At 44.9% G+C, this 24,548-nt stretch overlaps 1 protein-coding gene across 1 annotated transcript in view; it reads left to right on the top strand.

Annotated features, from left to right (window-relative positions):
• CFAP65 (cilia and flagella associated protein 65) overlaps nucleotides 1–23,405 on the top strand; it is a 62,137-nt gene extending 38,732 nt beyond the window's left edge. Inside the window, exons 24-33 of the mRNA XM_066621201.1 lie at nucleotides 2,445–2,588; nucleotides 3,033–3,149; nucleotides 3,800–3,943; nucleotides 4,715–4,780; nucleotides 5,909–6,123; nucleotides 7,066–7,218; nucleotides 8,276–8,587; nucleotides 8,964–9,101; nucleotides 21,847–22,071; nucleotides 23,372–23,405. Coding sequence (XP_066477298.1) covers nucleotides 2,445–2,588; nucleotides 3,033–3,149; nucleotides 3,800–3,943; nucleotides 4,715–4,780; nucleotides 5,909–6,123; nucleotides 7,066–7,218; nucleotides 8,276–8,587; nucleotides 8,964–9,101; nucleotides 21,847–22,071; nucleotides 23,372–23,405 — 1,548 coding nt within the window. The remainder of the gene's footprint in view (nucleotides 1–2,444; nucleotides 2,589–3,032; nucleotides 3,150–3,799; nucleotides 3,944–4,714; nucleotides 4,781–5,908; nucleotides 6,124–7,065; nucleotides 7,219–8,275; nucleotides 8,588–8,963; nucleotides 9,102–21,846; nucleotides 22,072–23,371) is intronic.
• The last annotated feature ends 1,143 nt before the right edge of the window (nucleotides 23,406–24,548 follow it).

Here is a 24,548-nt window from a genome sequence, read left to right as displayed (position 1 = left end):
TTAGGATCATCCAGTACTGCTGTAGGGATTTGGCCTACAATTCAATAGGTACTTGTAGTTTTACAAGGTCTGGAGTGCCCACCACTTACAAACATTGACTTCATGTTTAATTAACGTGGTGCTATGGTGAGAATTCCTGATTAACTATCATTTTTTCACTTGAACTCTCAGATCATCCCAGTGGCTCCAGAGATGCCTCACCATCCTGAAGGGGCTGCTGAATCCTTCAAAGGCAGTCACCATGGTTCCCCTTTTATTGTTGTTGTTCTTTGTTTACTCATCTACTTCCCCTAACTGACTGGTAAACAAAGAATAATGAAACTCAACTGATTCCCAAGAGTGGGAAATTCAAAAACTCAAGTGACTTTTACCTCTCCAAGGATTCAATCCCACAGGGAACAGTTGGTTAACGCTCTCAGGTTTTAAGAAGCAGGGTTATGCACCCCCACTTTCAGTATTGCTTCTGGTCTCTCTTCTAAGTGTGGATGCCTCACAGAAGGTCACCTGTCTGCCAGGCTAGGTTTGGATATAAGGACCAGCATCCTAGCATGAATATTATGGGTGAAGTACCCAATTGCCCATGTTACAATTGTGGTTTATTTTCAGCTTGCCCTTCAGCCTTTATGTCAGCCTTTTGCCCAAATCCCCTTCCAAAATCAAATCCAAATCACCTTGTTGTCTGTACAGTTGCCATCATCTTCACAAGTGTGTGGCTCTCTCCTTGTTAGTCTCCATCCACCATTTTGTGTAATTTTAATTCTCATTTAATGCCCCCAATTTTATGTTATTTAAAGCACGATGTTAATGTTTTGCTATTTGATTGTTCTTGTTGCTTCTTTCATTGCTACCGTTTTTATTGATTTCATGTTCTTCCTCTGTTTATATGTAAATATAAACATAGACCTATATAGTTTTAATTTTGCCTGCTGCTCCTTGATTGGTTGTTTAATGGGTACCATTAGGTATACTTCATTTTAGCCACCTTGAGCCCCAATGTCAGTGGGGAAGAGGTGGGACGAAATATTATTAATAAATAAATGCAACATTTTTACTAGCCTGGTTTCAGTTCATTTGTTAGGGAGGTAATTTGCCCTCTTTTATCAGACAATCTGACTTCTGCTATTGTTTGATTTTTAGGGGGCCCTAGATTTTGGGGTTCTCTGCTAACCTGGGACAGAGATTTTCATAAGGCAGCCTCTCTCTGTCTGGTTTTTGGGTGATGGCAGCAAGAACTATTATCCCAGTTTAAACCCATTTGTAGGACAGGTTGGGAACAGGTGCCCTGCAAAGATGCTTTCACTTGGTTGTTTTAATTTTACTCCTGTTTTTTGTTTGGATTTTTATAATTGTAAGCTGCTTTGTTTCTTTGTTAAAGAAGAGAGGGGCCTCTGTGGGCCTCAGGATGGCTCTCGACGCAACTAGAAAAGATACCTGTTGTGTCCGGAGGCTCTAGCGAACCACAATCAGCAGATTTAGGGCCCAACCCTATCCAGTTATCTAGTGCCAGTGCAGCTGAGCCAATGGGGTGTGCGCTGCATCCTGTGGTGGGAAGGCAGTCACAGAAGCCTCCTCAAGGTAAGGGAATGTTTGTTTCCTTACCTTGGGGCTGTATTGTGACTACACCGGTGCTGGAAAGTTGCATAGGATTGGACCCTTAATTATCCATGGGTTTCGGTATCTATGGGGAATCCAGGAACAAATCTCCCGCGAAAACTGAGGTTCAACCGGTATTTTACCAGGGGCATGTATGGCATACTTGGAATGTCTGACACTCATTGATATGATTGGATATTAAGAAATTCATGATGAAATATAGAAGTAGGGCAAGTCTGCACTTGGCTCCTGAGGCACTTTTGTTGAAACTCATAGCCTCTTGCTTTCTGAAGTCTTTAGCTTTTATTCCAAATCTGTTTCTTCCTGAATTCAGTGGTAATAGATTGACACCCCCAATTGACATATCTGGCAACAGCAGGAAGTGGGGCAAGGGTGGTGTGTTACTGCTGCCAGTGCCCTCCCCCTCCTCTCTGGAAGAAGAACAGGGAGAGCGTGAGGGTATCCCACTGGAGGCTTTTGTGAGTAACAAGAGGATTTCTAAATCTGACTGAGGCGCCAGCAGGAGACTTTCCATACATCCGTTAAACCACCTGGTTAGACCACAGCAGCAGCCTTCTCACACTGTCCTTCATTGTAGGTGCTTCTTACTAGCCAAGTGTTGCTGAAGTGGGACAGCCTGAGTCTGTAACTGAGACAGTTTTGTGACTGAGTTAGATCTCAAATTGAACCGCGATTGATCTGTTTATGTCTGTTTTGAACAATATTTAATGCACAGTCCAGCCTGAATACCTGCCACACATTACTGACAGGGGTCCCATCTTCCTTCCATTTGGAAGGTTGGAAAAGAATTGTTAGGCTGGGGGATCACTTTCTATTTATATGCTTTCCAGCCGGTGTACTTATCTCAGCCTCGGATTTCTTTTGGCAACATTCCAGTCTACAGCAAATGCAGCCGCCTCTTCTTTCTCAACAATGCCTCAGAGAATGAGGCTGTCGTTTTTGCTTGGCACATTGGGACTTCAAACGCTGTGGCGGTGAGCTCCATCTTTCTGATCGCTCTTCTTCCTCCTTAGTAATCTCTTGATTCTTCTGTGTCCTTTCAGCTTTCTGTAGACTTTGACCTGATTTGTCAGACTACTCGGGCACTTGGCTACATTTTAATAAACTCTGACATCTGACCAGCATGTGGACCCATGTTGGGGCACATGAAATGGGAATGTGTACGCATGTTAAAGAGGAAGTTGTGGTACCAGTTACAGTGACATATTTCACTACTCCAGAACAACAATTTAGCATGTGTATTTTTCTGTTGTGGTTTCTTCCGCCCTGAAACTGCAGTGCTCTAAATCACATGCCCATGTTCTCTGATGCTTTGAGGCACAGACCTATTTCCAGAGTGGGAGGTGACAGTGCTAAAAGTGTTTGGTGGGGATGCACAATGCACCACTCTATGCAATTATCTTTTGCTTTGTTTCAAGATATTAAACATCCTTCCAGAGTCTGGAGTTGTGCAGGCTGGGGAGAGCATCAGATGTATTCTCACACTGCATTCTGGTGAAACTCCATGTTTCTACAGTGTGGATCTGGTCTGTGAGGTGAGGCTCAGTGGTTTCTTGAGACCATAGTTTCCTTTAATACCTAAATCCTGGGGTGTTAACTTATATTAGTGATAGGAGGTCTCAGTGTTTACCGTACTAAGCAAATTAAAAAGCATGGGCCAGGTGAGTGGCTTAAGGATGGCATAGCAAATTACATTTTGGGGGTGCATTGGGACTGTTACTGCATGCTCCATTAGCATTCCAGTTGGAGAATTTGACATATATACCCAATAATATAGGTAAGGTTGGGCAACGTGGACTTTTCCTAAAGGTACAGCTGCATCAAAGATGTAAGCAAGATGCCTGCTACTGTTTTAAAAGCTTTTTCTTTTCATAGTGAAGGTATTGGATGGGGTGGGGTGTATATCCATTTTTTGTCCTCTTTTTCATAATATCTTGAGGTGCTAGTGTTGGGATTTGCCCTGGGCTTCTGTCTGCATGGAACCATTTTGTTTCTTCTCTGGTTGATTGGATAAATGGTTCCATTGTTTATTCCACTAGGCCAGGATATCAAGCCAGAGATGGGGGGGGGGGGTTGTTGTTGAAATTTCAGACCCAGATGGCGCTTAATTAATGTGCGGCGAAGAAAAGTAGCCGAAATGCCAACATGCAGAATGCTGAGTTCAAGATAATTTTTTGCCCTATAGATGTATATGCAACAGTCACTAGAACAATATGAGAAAGAGCAGCAGGAATGGGAAACTGAGAAGGCAAGACAGGCTGTAGAGTTCACCATCACAGAGAAAGACCTGGATTCAAAGAAGAAGGGAACCCAAGACAAACCTTCCAAGGTAAGGATTAGCCTGTCTATGAGGAGGATTTAAGTACTGCAGCAGGATCTAGGTTTGTTTGAGTGGGATATCTGATCTCAAGCTCCTTCTGTCATCACATGGTTCTTCCTATGTTTTGCCAGTGTGTGTAGGAAAGTGGCCCAAAAATGATGGAAGGTGCAGTTCTTCGTAAAGGTCAGACATGTTTCACTTGAGGCACATTTTAGAAAACTCCGAGAACATTCTCCATCGTTCTGTCACCGTTCTGTCATTCAGGCATAAGACAGAAGTGTATTTTAGCCATCTGGGGGCTGTTTTCTCACATATTTGTCTCAAATATATCCCTCCCACTTTTTGTCCATGTGCTTTCCTAATGAAAGGAGCCTCAGGAGGCTAAAATTTTGAACAGGAAGAAGAAGAAGGTGCTTAATGCTTTCCCTGCAGGTTGTTTTTGACACCGTGTTGTCCCCCCTACTGAACTCCACCATGGGGCTCTGAATAACTCATCTGGAACCCCACAGAGGAAAGGCTCGGGGGGGGGGGAAGCAATTTTATATGGAAAATGGCTAGAGGGAATTGTTAAGCCCTGCCTCTTCAGACCACTGTTCGTCTGCTGAAAATTGCAGCATTCTTTCCTCAGAACTGTTTTAATTAAAAAAGCAAATACAGCAGGGTTTCATTATTTGATTGTGTGAAACATGACGTTTATTCTGTTTTTAACCATTGTGTTTCTTTCCTACATTAACTTTAACAATTGTGATTCTTTACTACAATTTGCTTCCCTTTCTTTAGTGGACTTCAGATTCTTTGGAGTCAACAAGATCTCCTCAAGTGCCTACAAATATCAAGAAATATAAGGTAATGTGTTTATTTATGTAAGGTGTCATATCCTGCCTTTCAGTCCCAAAATCTTGGACATAACTCTTGTCCAAAATGGAATAAACAGAAAGTGCAGGGTTATTGATAGGGCAGAGAGCCAGTAGGACTTTAATTTCAAAGCTAGTGCATTTGCTTGAGATTCTGGCATTTTTGTGATGGAGCATGAGTGGCAAGCCTACAGAGTTAATGTCTGTCAAAGCATTTGCTGAGTCTATTCTGATCATACAGCCATTTCATGTTGTTCAGCATTGCTTTGCCATAAGAGCCATGAGAATAATGTAGCATGGCCTTGGCCTGCTGGACATGAATGATACGTTCTGGATGCATACAGACATTCTTCCCCCCTCTGGTGTAATGAGCCTGGTTTTCACCTACACTTACACTGAATCTGCTGTATACTGACTCTTACTTTGATTGCTGATTTAATGCTTGGCTTTGCCCTTTGCCCATGCTTTAGGCAAGCTGTTAGCCTTTTAAAAGTCTTTAAAAACAGGGTTTAATCACATGAACATTCAAGTGGAACCTTCATCATCATTTGGCACTTCAAAAAAGCCCCAATGCATTTGTTCTTTAAAGTGGCATAATTGCTCTGTGGAGACTAGGGGGAGGTGGAATCAGGCCATCAGAGCTGCTAGCCAGTCAGTGCGGTGCAAAGCCAGCTTCTGGTCCTAATCTTAAACTACAGGATTAGATTTTCCTCAGCCCAGCTCCTGAGTGGAAAATGTTCCTGAGCACAGTGATTTTTTGGGGGGGCAATATTTGTATGTACCCTTTTATTATTCTCCTACTGCCTCTGAAAACCAATTGCTAAAGAGCAACAGTGGGAAAGGGCTATTAGCGTCTTTCCATGCTTGTGAGTTTCCAGAAGTTTTTGGTTAGCCACTGCACATGAATGAGATCCTTAGTGAAAGGTTTGAAGCCTGATTCATTGGGGAACCAAGGAGAAGCCAGAGTATAGAAACTGTATAGAAAAGAAATTCTACCCCTCTTTGTATACCCCTTCCTTGTCCTCACATTTAATCTATATGCAGAATTGTTCTGTTTTGTAGTATGGTTTGGGTTCTAAACCAATAACTAAAATATGCTTTCTAAATACCTCCCTTACAGACTCTTCCCCCCATTAAGAACATCTGTGTGCCCCACCCACCTGCCAGCCGCAGCCAGAGGAGGCAAATCAGGTCCAAGGAGACAAATAGATTGTGGGCCAGACCAGAGCCCCCCAGGCCCTTCCTCATGCACATGGGGGTCACAGCCAGGTCCCATGCAATTGATGACTTCCTGAGCAGCTTCTCTGATGACCTGCCCCAGCACTTCCTTTACCAGTAAGGCAAACTTCGTTTCCTCTTTCCTGCCTTCCTTGGCTGCATGCTCCCTCCAGGAGATGTTGGCTCCCTACTAACTCCTGCCCAAACTTGTTAATGTTGTTGGTCAGTAATATCCAGAACAAAAGCACTACATTTTGGAAGAAATTATGAAACCATACATTTACACATACTCTTAACTATCACATCCTTAACTGCCACCAACAACTGCTTACTCTCACCTAATTTTGGCAAGCATCTAAAACCTTTTTTAGATACTTTGGATTCTGTCATATCTGACCACTTAGAGATTATTAGTATAGTCAAAGGTGATTTTCTCATTCTGCACAGATGACCAATTGAAGAACAATTGTTACTGGTAAGGAACCTGTCCTTTCCTGAATATGAATGCGTTGTGACTGGGAAGAGCAATGTGTGAAGTGACCCCTAGTCAGAGCAGCCTTAAATCTTTTATGGTCCAATCGTATCGGGTCACTGTGCTGCTGGAATCCATATTCTGGCACCTCAGGGTACTTTATGGCTGTTGCAAAAGGCAACATGCCATTCAATATGGCCAGGCTGCTGCCTCAGACAGCTGCAGTCATGAACCAGCAGCCTGCAAATGACTCCTCCCCCCCCCCAGCGCTGTGGTAAGTCAGCATGAAGGATGGGTGGGAGAAATGGGGTATGGAGGGGGAAGAACAGGGCCAAGTTGATGTTCCCTTACCAGGAAGAGTCCTCCAGGACTGTCCCTTCCTGCAGGATGCAGTGTGGTCCGGTGGTGCAGCTGTATGGTGGGGGGGGGGGAGATTTAGGTACAATTGGGCTGTCAGTCTGCTCCTATGGTGTGGGAAGATGTAATAAACTGAGCCATGGGACAAAATTCTCTTCTTTTATTTCCCTAGATCATGTGTTTCATGTTATAATAAGATGTTTCAGAGCTCCTCATTCTTCTCTTTCCAGCCAACTGAAGACAGCAAGAAGGGAAGTTGAAGAAAATAAATCCATGAATGGCATCAAGCAAGCATGCAAAAAGTCTCCAGACTGGGAGGAACTAGCAAACTGTTCTGAACAGGAAGCATGGCTAGTGACAGATGTGCTGTCTATAGTCATCAAGTGGGTAACTCCTCTTCTCCCTGCCAGAAGTCCTGCCATACTAAAAACAGTATGTGCACTGCTAACAATCTTCTCACATTCCCAGAACTGCTTGTTCTTGCTCCAGTGTGCTCCTAGTGGTGTATTTGGGGTTATCCCATTGTACAGTGGTGCCTCGCATAACGAAATTAATCCGTTCCGCGAATCCTTTTGTTATGTGAATTTTTCGTTTTGCGAATCGCGTTTTCCCATAGGAATGCATTGAAATTTAATTAATGTGTTCCTATGGGCAAAAAAGGTCAAAACGAAGTCAAATTTGGTTTACAAAGTGTTTATTACGTGCTCTTTAAAGGCATACATACTGTACAGAGGATTTCTAAAAATTGAAACATACACAAAATTTTTAATTTTTTAAAAAATTTGTTATGTGAAGCACGGACCTAAAAAGTTTTCGTTATGCGAAGCACGGACCTAAAAATTTTTCGTTATGCGAAGCACGGCCAGAAACTTTCGTTATGCGAGTTACCAAACTCAATTGAAAAACTCTTTCGTTATGCGAGTTTTTCGCTGCGCGGGGCATTCGTTATGCGAGGCACCACTGTATTCTCATAATCCTGTGAGGTAGCAACACCTAAGGTAGCATGGTGAAATTCACAGCTGGTTTGAAAACTGTGTCTCCATGGTCTAAGACCACTACATTCCACTGATATGAAGAACATCCAGTCCAAATCCTGCAGAAATAGAGGATCCTCAATATTAAAATACCTACATTGTCCTACAACATTAAACCCATATAATCCATGTGGTAAATAATATGCATCTTTTATATACTGCCTCTGGATCCATGCATCTCACTATAACTAATTTTACCAGGATGTATGGTGTGATGTTTGGGAATGTATCTTCAGGGAAGGCTCCCAGTGCCTTTACCCTACTCTTGTCACTTTTTGGGAATAGCCTTTTATTGGTGGCGTTGGTGTTGTATGTTCCCAGATTTGGATGCTGATGGTAATGGCATGTCAAAAGTGACCCATCATTGCACCCAATTACAGCATGATCTTTCCTTCTGATGATCCAGGGGCTTGCTGGAGGACACCCAGTTCCACGAGGCAATGATCAGAAGCCTTGCAGAACCCATACCCTACTTCCGCCAGTTTTGGAGCAAGGAGTCTGCCAAACTTCAAGACAAGAAGCAGTGCCCTGGTGGTACTTCCATAAAAACATCTTTTCTAGAGTTCAACATTAAGGACAAGATAGAAGAAGAAGAAGAAGAAGAAGAAGAAGAGTTTGGGGAAGAAAAGGCATCTTCAGGGACTTCAGCTGATGAAAAGTGCTTAAGTGCAATTATTCGCAAGGAACATTCCCGGGAGCAGAAAGAAGCCATTGTCAGGTAAGCCAGAGATGTCATACAGGGGTCACTTCTAAGAATGGGTCATCAGCAAGATAGTTGTATTCTAGAGCCAATGTTCCTCTGATGTCAAAAACGTGCGGAAAATCTGCCTATAGAACTATATGGAAATGCCATATTTCATTTTGCCTCTTGTGCCCTTTAAGGACCTTGAGGTTTATTTTTTATCTGAATGAATATATTTGATGCAAATACGTACTTGGATGGTTAGACGTGGGCATAGCCTTTGCCACCATGGTGGCTGTGCAAGTATAAAAGATTGTAGGGTGAGCACTGTGCTTTGGTACCAGTTTGTAAGTATATTGGGAAGTGCCAGCTTCACTGGACAGGGAAATCTGAAATATTATTTTCTCTCAAGGATGCCAGCGTTTGCAAATCTGACTGAGATGGTGCTGGACAACACCATTCAGAACATTTTGGTGGAGGCCAGCCGTGGGGAGGTGGTGCTGACGTCACGACCCAGAATCATCGCACTCCCTCGTACAATATCTCACAAGTGAGTAGATGGGAGTAGGGTTCTCTTCATAAAGGAAATGTTCGAAGATTAGTATTAGATTTTCGTATGTGGTTAGGGCTAATGATAGAGGAGGTTGGTCTGATGTTTCCTTTAGCAAATGTGCAAGCTCTTGAGATGTATTTGGAATGTTCTTCCTCCCACTCTATCCCTTGTTGCCCCATTGGCTTCTCCTTTTGCTCTCCTGCTGTTTACTGGTCTGCTCACAAGCAGGGCACTAGCTGCAGTTTGCTTCCACATTCAGGAGCCCTGGAAGGAAGGGTCTACAGTAGAGAGGTTGAGAGGGAGGCTTTGGTAGGGGCAGCTAGATGAGAATGTTAGAGACTTGGGGTTTGAAAGTAACAAGGAATCGACCTGTGGCCAAAGGTTGGAGAATGCTCTGAAGCAGCAGAAGCACCTCTATGATGGAGGGCAGTGCATCAGTCAGAATAGGTCTCATGGTGGCAGCCGCTGCACAAGGAAAGTCAAGAGATAGTATGTGAGGAGTCATTTGCAGCCCAGTTCTGTCCATGTTTGCTTGGAAGTAAGTTTCAATGTGTCCGTTGGGGCTTCCTCCCAGAAAAAAACATGTATAAGTTTGCAGGCTGGGTCCAGTATTGTTGACCTCCTTGGCAATTTATTCCAGGGTTTCTGACAAAGAATTTTCCTAGCCCTAATTTAAAGTCAGAATTTGGGCATGGGCTTTATATAGATAAAGCATTTTCTTTAACATTGTGGCACAGAAGTTTTGCGAATACAGAAAGACCTTTTTCTTTCAGAATTATTAGTCCTGCTATGTCGGTAAACAGATCATCGCTACCCCAGCCACTGAATGTCTGTATCGAGAACAAGGACTCTGGGCAGCGGCACATGGTCTTGCCCCACTAGGAGGCAATCCAGGCCCAGTATTTGTAGCAGGCCAGCCCTTATGTGTGAGCCATGCTGGGATGGAGCCTCCTTGAACTTACAGCAGTATCTTATATGGACCCTGCCATGTATTGCAGAAACAGTTGTACGGGGGGGGGGGTCTTATCCTGTGGCCTTCAGAATCTAGCTTTTCTGTGTGTCAAAGGAAAAGGGATTCCAACTGTGCCTTGAGAAACTCTGAGGTTTTTCCTACTAAGATGACCCAACTTCCATCTCTGCAAGTTTTCTGTGTTGCCAGTGTTCAAGTTTTCCTCCAGCAGAGGGCAGCAAAGGCTTCTTCAAACCTGCTTGTCAGTGTTCCAGCTTCTGCAGGAGATAGCATGGGGTATGCCTCACTTTTCTGCTGCAATTCCTAGGTGGTGATAACATCTGATGAGTAAACCTGAAAGCCACTAGGAACTAAGTTCCAAATAATACAGGCTTGGAGGCAAGCCATGGAGCTGTGAAAGAAATGCAGCACTGATGAAGAGACCTGTTCATCCCGTTATTCCTTTCTAAGTTCCACTGACCAGAGGTTTGTAAACAATGAACATGAGATGCCACTTTGTGGAGTAACCAGAAGGCCACGAATGCCCAGCTCAAAAACATCTGTGGAACGCCATCAGGCTTTTGACCAACTGAGTTCAGAACCTCTGTAGCAGCAGCACTGCAGGTCATTTTCATAGTTTGCAAATATCTCAAAAACACATCTACTTGTCAGCCTATGTAGATCTCTTTGCGACAAGGTGAGGACACTCTTATTGAATTTGCTGAGGCATCTGTACTAGAGGGCATCTTCCATAGATTAAATTGTGGGTTATGTGGAAAAAGTAGCTCACTTAAATTTTAAGAAATCATCCTTTTTCATGGAAATCATCCTTTCATGTTCCATAACTTTGTTGCTATCTGCCATACACCCTTCTTTTTGAGAGCTCTCCTAATTTTATATGACCTTCAACAGAACTTGTTGCACACTCTAGCAATTTCTGTTGCTCCTTCTCTGAAGTTTTTCCAATTCTGGATGATCAGAAGGGAATACTACAATATATGATGATGTACAGAAAGTCTCCCTCTAATTGTTATTGAAATGCTTCTTGCTTTCTGGGTATTTTTCTTTTGCTGTTTCTTACTCCAGCTTATAGTACAAAGTACCAACACAGATATAAAAGCTATGAAAGTGGAGTAGAGAATTTGATGTGTAAGGGCAGTGTAATTCTGTTTTCTCTGGCAGCGTCTAGATTCAGCAAAAGAGCAAGCAAGAGACTTGGGCAAGACCACGTCTGATGTCCGGATCCAGCACTCCGTTTATAGGGGTTATGTGAAAACTTGTACATAGTTCATTACAAACTACAGTTACAAACCATCCTGTAGTTTGGACAATTATTTGACACTGTCCCTCTTCAAACACCCTTGTCCCACTTCTCCTTGATGAACAGTTTTGTGCCATTGTTCCTGTACATCCGTTTGCTATAGCCGCCTTACCTAATTATTTTAGCAGAAGTTTAACCTGGCTGCTTCGTGATCCCGTCTCAGAGATTTCCTCCTTAAATCGGCACGTTGAGTCAGGCTTATTGTACGCTGTATAGGTGCATAGCTGCTGCAGCATAAATTCAGCATTTGTTGAAGAAAAGTATCCTCCCCCAAATCCCCTAACCTGCTGTCCTAGGAGGAGGAAATATGTATGAACAAGAAATGTGCTACAGTTTGTACTGGGTCAATGAGGGACAAAACTTAAATGGAATGTGACCAGCACGGTCTGAAAGTGCATCTATAGCATATAGCGAAAGACCAAGGGCTATGAAACCACAGATTGGCCTTGTCTTTCTAGAGTGAATGAAACTGCATGAACACCTGAAACAAAGCGTGCATTCACATTTACACTCTCAATCAGCAGATTACTTCAACAATAAACTCTTCTGTACTCTCTCCACTACCAGCGCTCTTTACTCTGGGAGTCACTTCAACAGAAGAGTATGTCCCACCATCACAGACTCCCTCACCTCAGAAGGGTAACAGCCCAGGCCCATAACCCTCTTAAAATAGAAGTATTTGGATTGATGCTAATTTATTTCAGTGGGACTAAATTGGTTTTAATCTAAGTGCTGTGCTTTTGTAGGGATATGGCTGAGGCTGTTCTTTCTTTTTTTTTCTGAGCCTCCTTATCCCCCTGCAAATCAGGCAATAACTCTGCTTGACTAATGGCTACTTTCTGTTCAAATACTGCAGGAAGAGCTGTTCACTGCCAAAAGAGAAGCAGAACCAATGTCTGTCTTGGAACAAAAGCCATGTACCAGCACCCCATTGCTGTGCCTTTAAAAGTAGCTTGATCTATTGACTTTATCTCTAAAGCTTCACCTGCTACAGATCAAGCTGCTGTTAAAGGCACAGGAGAAAGCCAGGCAATCCAGCTCCCATCATATGACATTCTTTCTTATTCCTAAACACACATTTTGCACTGCTTCAGTCTCCCCATCTCTTGCAACATTGTTCTGATTTACACTGACTCTCAGCAATGATGTCTTCCTGTATACCTGGGCCACTCCACCTAATAACTTTTTTATTGAATCTGATACTGACAGTAGGCAGTATCAAACACCTTTTCTCTGGCAGAGCTCCTCTGCCTTTAACACGTATGTGATAGATATAAATTAACAGATGAAGGTTTCCCATCCTATGGGAAACACTCCACGTTAAGAAGTTTCACCTGCTGAATTTCTGCCTATCATATTCCTGACAAAGACATGAAGTTCTGCCAGGAAAAATGGCAGGAGCCCTATTCTAATCATGGCCAAAATGACACGTATCTGCCCACATCTACCCTGGAGAATAAAAATGTGTGTGTTGGGGGGGGGGGTCTTTGCACTTCCCTTAAATAAGTAACAGTGTATGAGAGCAGCTTCACTCATATCCAAAGAACATGATATGGTGTGTTGATGATTCTTCATTGTTAAATAATTGTGAACAGTAAAGACATAAAAAACATGAGATTGTGAAAATGCTTCCTTTCATATGTACTGAAAAAGAAAATAACCCACCGATTTGTGACTAGATTGTTTGATGGATTAATCAAAACACATTAAAATTATATCCATATAATTGTTTTAATCCTGAATACATGGTTAAGTAATGTTTAATGTCGAACAGAAGAGTGAGATTTTATGACAGTGAATGGCTTTTCTTTTTTCTAATCAGTAGAGGAGAAAAGGCACTATAATTAAAGCATAGGCTTTAGAAGTCTGGATTCTGCTCTGTTTTGTCTTGTATCCAATTTATTTAATAGAAAACGATGACAGGAACAATATACTAATATGCAGAGGTGAACTCTTATTTACTTAGGCCTCTGCTCTCTCCTAGCCTTAAGCACAAAGCCTAACAGACAATATACAGAGCTTTTGGAGGGCTGTTCCTAGTCGCAAAAGAAACCATCGTTTGCATCTATCATGGATGCAGGGCTAAAGAGTGAGGTCCTGCAATGTAGTCACCTAATTTCAATTTCGAAGTGATATTCTGCAGTCTGGGATATTATTTTTTCCAAAGCAATACAGAAGTAAAATGTTGAAAACTTCTCAGAATCAGAGTATTTGGAAGTGTGTGTTAACAATTGGCGCACATGACTGCAGTGACGATAACAGATTGCTGTGGGCTCAGGGGCACAGTCCAGCTATGGGGCCATCTTACCTCTATGATCTCTGCTGCCTCTGGATATGGATTCTTCAAGGATTGACCAAATGAGCCCTCCAATGGATGTGGACCCTCAGCCAGAGTCCCTTGTGGCCCACCTTTGATGCCACCCCTATGTGACTTTCAAAATATCACAATGCTTGAAGGTATTTTCATAGAGCCCACCTGACCTATGTCTCAGAAGTAAAGTCTGGATTATTTTAATCAAACTGGGTATTTGGTTCTTGCTGGCCTACCTTTCCACTTTCATAAGTTTTCCTAATGTTTTAAACATTAAACATGTTAAACACAGTGGCGTACAAAGAACATATAGCACCCAGGGCCCATAAATTTTTGGCACCCCTCATGACAAAATTAATTTCAGTAATAGTCATGATATGAAATGAATAATATTAAAGACCAGAGAAGAAGTGCAGGCAGTGAATATTTTCTTTTATTGAACATATACAATATGTTCCACATATGTAGTGAATGTTAGAGATCATAACACAAAACAGGGAAGAAGTGCCCATCAAGATAATATGCAGTGGGCATGTGGTCTATCATACATACAAAAGCAGTTTTGTTGTAACATAGAAGAAAGGCAAAATATACGTACATTTATGAAGATATATTTGGTTTTCTGGAATGCTTGCAACAAGCTATTTATTTCCAATGGTAATCCCAGTGTAATCCACTCTGTGTTATAGCGTACACCATTTGTTACAGGATTCCCAATGTAATTCACTTTTTGTTACATAAAACAGTTGTGTTTTCCTTTTCTGGTTTTTTTTTTGGCTATAACGTTCGATAGAATAAGGATAATTCAGCATGGTTTGTTTCATTACATTCTGCATGAAATTACACACCGATTGATTTATAACATGGTGATATTGTTTGAAAATACCAAGATTTTAAAAACTGGAGTTTTAAAAATTGGTGGCCTCTGTCACCCCCTGCAGCTTGGCAGTCAGGGCGTGCAGCACCCCGGCCCCTCATTTGTACGCCATTGGTTAAATGCCCTCTTACGCATGGCTTCTGGTCTCCCATTGATAGCTGTGATATCCAGGGGCCCACCTCTTCCTCCATGTAACCTAGGAAGCTGCCTTGGCTATTGAGCCATTTAGCACAGTATGGTCAACATTGGCTGGCAGCAGCTGTCCAAGGTTTCACACAGGAATTTTTTTCTGCTCTGTCTGCAAATGCAGAGAATTGAACCTGGGACCTTCTGCATGCAAAGCAGAGGCTATTCCATGGAGTTACAGCACCTAAGAATGAATAATCCTTTTATAGAATGAATAATCCTTTTCTTGCACATGCTACTTTAAAAGAGTAACTTTTTAAATTCATTATTGATCTTGCTCAAAGCGTGTGTACAGATATCCAGGTTTCTTTTGGCAAATCACCACACCTGTGAAGCCCTTTGATTATGGGACACAGTTGTCCTTCCTTCAAGTTGAGCCTTTGTGACTAGGAAAACCGGTTTGACCAGTACACAAACTATGAATTGTTTGTTGGCAAAACCCAACTGTCCGCCCTGCACCCTCACTGTCAGCAATACTTTTCTCAGGATATGATTCTCATGGGCACGTTTTAGGCAAAGCTGGTGACATCACGGCAAGACAGCAGCTCCTACCTCAAGTGATTTTGGTGCATAAAATGGATTTGATTCCCCACCTTTAATGAGTACATGTTTCTTTGTTGTTCTGTATAAGCACTTAAGTAGTTTTTGCCTCCTGTCCCTTAAAGCAGATCTTCTTCTCCCTGAAAAACAACAAAAATAATGTGACTATCCTCTTTCCCAGTGAACTGCCACTCCCAATTCATTTTTTAAATTTTCTTTTCCAGTTCCCCATTTGTTTTTCCCATTTTAAAAAAGGGCAAACCAATATTTTCCCCCCAGCTAGGCTACAGTAACAGTCTGCAAAATTCATTTGGAGTATTTGCATAATCTTTATTCCACTGCTGCAGAATTACAGCTAAGAGGTAGCACTGCAATGGATATTTGGCAGGCAGGTAGTGCTGCAGTTTATACTGCTCTATCAAAAGATTGTCTATGTGAAGCCAAAGACTGATCATGCATGAACTTCAGATCTTTCTTCGTTGAGTTGCAGTCCAGCCAGTGATACCTTATTTTGTAAGTTCTGGCAGCATTATTTTATCAGTCGGGGTCATTGATAAATATTCTACGACTCCATTCATTACGGATTCAGTATGTGGATGTTTGATGTGAATTATATTTGGATGTTGCTGTCAGTCTTGATTCCTACAACATGCTTATGATGGGTTCCACAATAAATAATATGTCTGTGTTGCTTAATAGAAAGAACACTTCCCCTTCAATAAATAACCTCACCATGCCATCTGTGCTGAGACACAAAAATGTTTATGTTCATTTGTGGGTTGTTTTTTTTAACCAAGGAATGGGAAGAGACCAGCTGGTGAGTTTTGTCAGAAGTCTCAGTTTTAGTCCAACTGTAAAAATACACCCACGTACATACATCACTTTATAGTGGCTTTCCAAATCTTTGTCCAAGCTGAAGGGAGGTAGTTTGATCATTTTTAAGTTGTGTATATGCAAAAATTACAGCAGTATTCATGTCCTGTGAAAGTGCCTTCCTTGATATCACTGAGCATGTGAAGTATGTTTCTTGTGCATACATACCCAAGATGGTGGCTCACATTTTCACAATGGCACTCTTATACTGGATGTGAGCAATACTGTTTTTTGAACTTCAAAATGGTAGCATTGTGGATTCCTACTCAATGAGAGGTTCAATAAGACACGGTAAGGCAAGACTCAGTGGCAGGTTGGAATGGAAAGTTTATTTCAGACTGATCATAACATAAAGTGAGTTGCTCTTGTGAGAATTCCATTAGTCTGTACTGAACTAGATTAATCAATTGACTTTACTTAGTTTAATTCAATCATATCTCACTTAATTTGTGTTGCTTAAAGTTGTCTATGATGAAGATGCCAAGTCCGGATATGTCACTGCCCAGAATACCTTTTATCTATCTCTTAATCCCCAAACACTGCCTGCAGGCCACATCTGGCCCACTTTGGCCCCAACATATTTTGACTGGCCCACTGAATCCAGTGGCATTAGGTATGCCCCCCCCTAATTCCTGACTTTTCTCTCCCTACCCTTCCCCGTCACTATGCACCTTCTTCCTCTTACTGCTGTGCTGGGTTGCTCTCATTGAAAGCCCAGCTGAGAGGGAGGCAGCAAGAAGCCTGGCAGCTGCAAATATGTTTTTTTTTTCTTGTTGTGAAATTCTTCAGTTATGTACAAAATGTACACATTATATTCTATAACTGACCTGCTCACCCATCCATATGAGCAAGATTGAGAGATGTGTTGGAAGTTGGAAGTTTTGGGACCCCTGATCTTGCTTGTGAATGAAAAGTTGTGGCCAAAAGATTTGTTGCTTTGAATGAAGAGCCACTGTATTAGGAAATGTGAATAGGATGATGTGCAAAGATTCCTACATATGAGTAAGGAAAGAATTCATGACAGTGCCATGGAGCCCTGGAGGACCCTGGACATTGCACCGCTAAACAGTTGTTGCACTTACCCCATGGGCAATGGTCATACATAGGGGTTTTATGTGATTACTACAGCTTAGGGCGCAATCCTAACCCCTTCTGTCAGTGCTTTCCAGCAATGACATAAGGGCAAAGCAGCTCTGAGGTAATGGAACAGACATTCCCTTACTTTGAGGAGGCCTCCGTGAGTGACACCCAACTTATGCAGGGTGCAGCACATGTCCCATTGGCACCGCTATGCCAGTTCTGGAAAGCACTGACATAAGGGGATAGGATTGCGCCCATAGATACATATTTATCATGCACAGTGACTATCAGTTACTCTTTTGGCAGCTCCCTACTACCAAATCCAAGGTGATCGCCAACTTCACTGAGCCACGGCGATAGCCACTTCGATACCAAGCTAAACAAATGCATCGGTAAAGCAGCTACCACGTTTTCCAGACTCACAAAGAGAGTCTGGTCCAACAAGAAGCTGACGGAACATACCAAGATCCAGGTCTACAGAGCTTGCGTCCTGAGTACACTTCTGTACTGCAGTGAGTCATGGACTCTTCGCTCACAACAGGAGAAGAAACTGAACGCTTTCCACATGCGCTGCCTCCGACGCATTCTCGGCATCACCTGGCAGGACAAAGTTCCAAACAACACAGTCCTGGAACATGCTGGAATCCCTAGCTTGTATGCACTGCTGAAACAGAGATGCCTGCGTTGGCTCGGTCATGTCGTGAGAATGGATGATGTCCGGATCCCAAAGGATCTCCTCTATGGAGAACTTGTGCAAGGAAAGTGCCCTACAAGTAGACCACAGCTGCGATACAAGGACATCTGCAAGAGGGATCTGAAGACCTTAGGAGTGGACCTCAACAAGTGGGAAACCCTGGCCTCTGAGCGGCCCGCTTGGAGGCAGGCTGTGCAGCATGGCCTTTCCCAGTTTGAAGAGACACTTGGCCAGCAGTATGAGGCTAAGAGGCAAAGAAGGAAGGCCCATAGCCAGGGAGACAGACCAGGGACAGACTGCAGTTGCTCCCAGTGTGGAAGGGATTGTCACTCCCGAATTGGCCTTTTCAGCCACACTAGACGCTGTTCCAGAACCACCATTCAGAGCGCGATAACATAGTCTTTCGAGACTGAAGGTTGCCAAATAACTACCAAATCCCCAAACTACTTTTTCCAACTTCCCAAATTTAAGGAGTAGCACAGGAGATTGCTATAAGTCTTTGAGCTGCTTAAACAAAATCATTGGGAAGATAGGCAAATAGTTTGACACTTATGATTTCATATCATCTAGTTGAATTGTGCATAACATATTTAGAATTTGGGTGGGAAAATTTGTTCAGTAAAATATATAATCTCATATTGTTTTTTTTTGGGGGGGGGTCTAATGACAATGCTATCATTTACAAAGGAATTGATCAGCTTATCTTAGTACTGTATTGGTACATAGGTCTGTACTGGGTGCAAAGACTTATTAGGCAGGGAATTTCACACAGGGAAACTCTAATGAAGTGACTGCTCCCTTCCCTTGTCCCCAGAAACCAGAAGAGCTACTGTTGTGTGCTTTTTACCTGACAGCCATAAAGGGGGGGGGGGCTTATTTGGGCCAGGTGTGATCCTGAGACCTGTTAAACATTTAAAACCTGCCAAGTCTGTCCATTGTAGGGTGGAAAAAGAATGAGAGCAAGAACAAAAGCAGCAAATGGGATCACCTGGTGAGAGGCTGCTCTGCACAGCCCAATGATGCTACATTCCCTTGGGCCACTGGGACCTTGTCCAGTTTTGACTGCCAGGACAGGTTGCCCTGCTAAGGCTGCCTTGCTGTTTGGAAGGAACTGGTGAGGAGCATCAGTAAAATCAAGATAGAACATCACACTGGAGAGCATTGGAGCTGCTTTAAGAAACGAGAATACGTATGTACAGGGCCAGTGTCAGAGTGTTTTGCACCCTAGGCAAGGCTAAGGGTACTTGCATCTCCTCCCCCAAACTGCCAACTTCAGTGTTCAAAATCAGATGTGTTGTAGAAAAAATTAAAAGCACAAAACTTGAAACTGCTAAATTTATTTTGGTTGGCAACCTTCAGTCTCAAAAGACTATGGTATAAGCCTACAGGACCTGGTATTCCCAAGCGGTCTCCCATCCAAGTACTAACCAGACCTGACCCTGCTTAGCTTCCAAGATCAGATGAGATTGGGCAGAATAAGGGTGCAATCCTGAGGCGCCCATGGGCCGGTGCAAGTCTCTTGATCTGGCCCAGGAGGGTTGCAAATGTGCCATAAAGCACGATTGCACCTCCTTGGGAGGAAGTTGGGCGGAGGCTGATACATCTGCGGAGGCTGATACAAGCGAGGCGTGCATCGGTCCAACTGGGCAGATGCAAGCCTCTGGGGTGGGTGGGGAGGAGGGGGGAGGAGGCAGAAGGGAGGAGGCAGAAGGGAGGAGGAAGGAGTTCCTGGGCAGGGGGAGGGCAGGTAGTGGGCAACCCTGGGGGTGGGTGAACATAAGAACAGCCCCACTGGATCAGGCCATAGGCCCATCTAGTCCAGCTTCCTGTATCTCACAGCAGCCCACCAAATGCGCCAGGGAGCACACCAGATAACAAGAGACCTCATCCTCGTGCCCTGCCTTGCATCTGGCCTTCTGACATAGCCCATTTCTAAAATCAGGAGGTTGCGCATACACATCATGGCTTGTACCCCGTAATGGATTTTTCCTCCAGAAAAATCTGGGGAGCAGTGGGTGGGGAGCGGGAGGCAGGGCTGGGATCCAGCACTTATATTGGATCCCAACCCTCATTCCTGGGGAGTTTGGAGTGGTGTGGAGCTGCTCTGCTCTCCTTGAACTTGTGCCACCTCAAGAGGTGGCGCAAGTCCAAAGAGACCTATAGGGGAAAGGGTGCCTTACCTGGAAGTAAGGGGGAAAGTTTCCCCTTTCCTGGCTGAACCACCTTCAGTGCCATAGCTAATGAACATGTAGCCCGGTGCAGAGCTCAAAATGATACCCCGGAAGTGATGTCACAACTAGAAGTGAAATGGCCATACAGTAAAATGGCCTTAATTCAGGAACACTCTCTTCCTAGTTGCCAGTTAATGGAGTTCTTCATTCTGCCTTTTTGGTGCTTGTGGAGGAAAACCCTCCTCTCTTTTTAACCCTACACAGTGAAACAACAGCTTGTGTAGAGGTAGAATCCTTAGCTCCTGGATCTCCTCTGCTATAGCTTCTCCATCACAAGACCCTCAGGCTTGCTGAAGACTGCAGGCAGAGAAAGGTTGAGGGGAGACACCTGGTCCCATGGAGTTACTGAGTAGATCTAGATAGCCCTCCCACCTCTCAACCTCAGCTCCACATCTATAAGATGGGAGGAAGGGTGACCTGGGTCACCATGGTGTTGGGAGGATGAACAAGATGAACAACATGTCAAGCGCATTAGACATTAAAGGGACCAGGTAAATGATTAATGCAAAGACTGGATGCTGTTTTCTGGCAGAGAGAGAGAGAGAGAGAGAGAGAGAGAGAGAGAGAGAGACTTCTAGAGCACTTGAGTCCCTCCTGTGCCCCACAGTGAAGCTTCTAGAACTGCTCCTGGCAGATTTTCATTGTAGTGATCCCTGAAGTCCTTCCCATTCAGAGTCCTGTGATTTTCTCTCACCCCTTTAGCCCTGTCTCAGGGCCCAATACTATCCAACTTTCCAGAACCAATGCAGCACAGACAATGGACATGTGCTGCATCCTGTGGTGGGGAGGCAGCCATGTAGTCCTTGAGGTCAGGGCACATTTGTCCCCTTAGCTCAGAGCTGCATCAGTGCTAGAAAGTTAAGAACATACCAGTAAGAACATAAGAGCCCTGCTGGATCAGGCCATAGGCCCATTTAGTCCATCATCCTGTATCTCACAGTGGCCCACCAAATGCCTCTGGGAGCACACAAAAGACAATAAGAGACCTGCATCCTGGTGCCCTTCCTTGCATGTGGCACTCTGACACATCCCGCTTCTAAAATCAGCAGGTTGCACATACACGTCATGGCTTGTAACCTGCGATGGCCTTTTCCTCCAATCTCCTTTTAAAGGCATCTAGGCCAGGTGCCATGCTGTGGCAAGGAGTTCCACGGACTAACTACATGCTGAGTAAGTTGGATAGGATTGGGTGGGGCAGGGGAAAAAACAAGGGCTAGTTTCTCCCGAGACCTGATCTGAACTCAGGGCAGGACCGTCCACTCCCATCACCCCCCAGCCGGCTCTGGCCCTTCTCTTCCTGGCGCCCCGACCAGGATGTGGCTGCTGCTGCTGGGCCATGCCCATCCCCGGCTCCGCGCCGTGCCGCACACCTGCGCGCCGGGCCTCCGCTCCCTCTCTCTCTCCCTGGGGCAGCGAAGTGCGAGAGGCAGGTGGGCGGAAAGCGACAGCTGGTGTTGTTCCAGGGAAGGTTTAATGAGCATCTCCGGCCGGCCCCCTCGGCTGGGTGCGGAGTGAGTTGCCCGGGTGGCTGGCTGGCTGGCTCTCATCAGCCCCATTAACAGCTCTGGTGCTCATGTGGGGGGCTGCCCCCGATGCCCCCCTCCCGCCCCGCGTGCCCGGCCGGCCTGCCTGCCTGCCTGCCTGCCCTGCTGTGTCAATATTTGCCCTGAGCAAACGCAGAGCCCACGACAGGTGTGCGGGAGAGACGACACCCTCGGTGACAACCCAGCCCTCCGGCTCGTCCCTGCAGCCCCCAGCGCCCGGCCTGGCCCCCCTCGCCGGCCAGAGCTATTTTTATCGGCCCTATAAAAGCCACGGCAGGGCCAGCATCACCCTCATTTTCCACTCGCTCCGCCGCGAAGGTGAAGCGCTCACCTGGAGCCGCCAACGTGTCACTGGAGCCAGGTGAGACCTTCCCAGGCTGCTGCTGCTGCTGCTGCTGCGGCGGGGGGGGGGAGGGACGGCTGCGAGGAGGAGCTCCGCCGAGGCCACCCCTGGAGGGGATCGCTGGACACCCCAAAGGTGCAGGGCTCCGGGAGTGACCCAGGATCGGGGGGGGGGGGGAGAAATCAGGCAAGGGACACATACTGCTCACCTGAGTCAGCACAGCCTTTGGCACAGTAAATGGAAGCAGGTGGCATTTCTTCTCTCAAGGCTCTCCTGTGGTGGGAGAATCAGCACTTGCCAAGATTCTCCCCCCACTTTTAAAAAATTATTTAGAGCAACTTTGCATTGCATCCAGACTACCCAGTGAGATTTGGGGGGGGGGGGGGGGAGAATGGAAACTGGGTTTCTCAGGTCCAAAGAACTTCTAAACTACGGTGCACTGGTCTCACAGTGATGGTGGTTCCAAGTAGAAGAGTCCTACCTGTACCGAACCTGAAAGCTCCAAGTTCTGCAGTACTAAGAATGTTCACCTGAGAGTAAGTCCCATTGAACCCAGTGGGACTTAATTCCAAGTGAATGTGTGTAGGGGCCATTTTCAACCACTGTGCCTCGGCACATTGGTGTGCTGCAGGAGGTCCCCAGATGTGCCACAGGAATTTGGGAGAGGGTAATTTATTCATAGGACCATTGGGGGATGTGAGCTCCCCAATGGCAGCTCAGTGTGCCTTGTCAATTAAAAAAAAAAAAAACTGATGGTGTGCCTTGACCATTCTAGTGCCTTGTCAGTGTGCCTTGAAATGAAAAAGGTTGAAAATCTCTGCCCAAGTCAACTTGCCTGCCTGCCAATGAAAGGTGGTGGGCTCTCCCTTGCTGGATGTCTTCATGCAGAGGTTAGATAGTTATCTGTCGAGGAAACTCTCTCTACATTTCCCGCATTGAGTAGGGGGTTGGACTAGACCAGTGATTTTTCAGCCTTTTTCATCTCACAACACATGGAGAAAGAGCTAAAATGGTCAAGGTACACCATCAGGTTTTTGACAGTTTGCAAGGCACACCACACTGCTGGCCAGGTCTCAAATCCCCCAATGGCTCTACTAAGATATGATCCTTCCTCAAACTCCCACAGCACACCTGCAGACCATTCATGGCATGCCAGTGTGCTGCGAGGCACAGTGGTTGAAAATCGCTGGACGAGATGGTTCTATAAGGCTCTCTCTGACTCTTGTTCTTTTGCACTTTTCCCCTTTGACTTTCCTCATCCCCTTCCAATCACCTTCTTTCCACTTTTGCTATATGTCTTTTTTTCCCCCTTCTACAGGTGCCAAGAAGCTGCCTTCCAGGCAGTACTCTAGCTGGAGCCCCATCTGGCAGTAGGAGTGTCCTGGGGGGGCTGAAGGACCTGGCAGAAGTGGGCCCCTTCACCTAGCCCTGGTGATCTATCCCTGGGCAATTGCTGTGCTTGCCTCGCGTCGAGCCCCACGCACAAGACCTGATGTGAATGTTTTGTTCGTTCGGCTCGCGTTAGGCAGGTCCAGCCTGTCTGCAAACACATGGCATGCATGGGCAGCATGTGTATGGCATGGATGCGTGTTGGGAACGTGTGACGTGTATGCCAGTCACACCCCTATGCGTAGAGGTGTTGGTTTCCAGTGAGTAAGATAGGATCACAGCCTAGGTCTTACTGGGCTTAGTTCTTAGTGAAATGAATAACACCACTTTCAAACACCTCTACCTATGCAAGGTGCATGCACCAGGCTTCATGTGAATATGCATAGCAAAAGACACCTGTGACCCTCTTGAACAAGTGAGTGTGGCAGTGCACCATACCTACTAAAACAGGCACAAATAGACTAGACATTGCATCCAACTGTGATTGCAATGGGATACCTCCAAACTAGAGGTTGGCAACCTTTAGCTTGCGTAACTGCCATACTTGGAAAAAAAGGTTGCTGGGAGCTTTAATCAGCACTGTCAAGAATCACTTGTTTGAAAAACAACAGCACAGCTTCTGCAGGACACCTGTGACACTGCTGCCCATTGTATCATCCATCTACAGTGTCAACCTGCTTAGGCTTGCCATTTCCTGTTGCAGTCTTTAGTGCTTTTGAACTCCTACCAAGTGCAAATGCCATTAGGCTCCACTTTTCACAGGAAGAAACTGTCACGTAGACTAAAAAGATCCCAGAAGGACTCTATGGCAGAACAGCGGGCTTTTCAACTGCTTTCTAGATAACTTTCACTGAGCCCATTCCCAACATGTGTAACCTCCTTCACACATTCCTACCCCCAAGGAAACTTTTGGGTTGAACCTTCTTGCTTCACTGTTTCAGCTCCTTGATGCCTACAGACAGAAAGTGTGAGGAGCACCCAGATTCCTTATTTGTTTGGGCCTCTTGACTAAAAGCAGATTGGCATTCCATATGTGGAGCCGGCTGAGTTCCCTTCCATCAAAATGGAGCCCCTGCTGCTAAGGAAAGGATGACTGGAGGGTGGGG

This window comes from Tiliqua scincoides, chromosome 1, assembly GCF_035046505.1.
Source record: "Tiliqua scincoides isolate rTilSci1 chromosome 1, rTilSci1.hap2, whole genome shotgun sequence".
Lineage (NCBI taxonomy): Eukaryota > Metazoa > Chordata > Lepidosauria > Squamata > Scincidae > Tiliqua > Tiliqua scincoides.
This window is presented reverse-complemented; position numbering and strand designations above follow the sequence as displayed.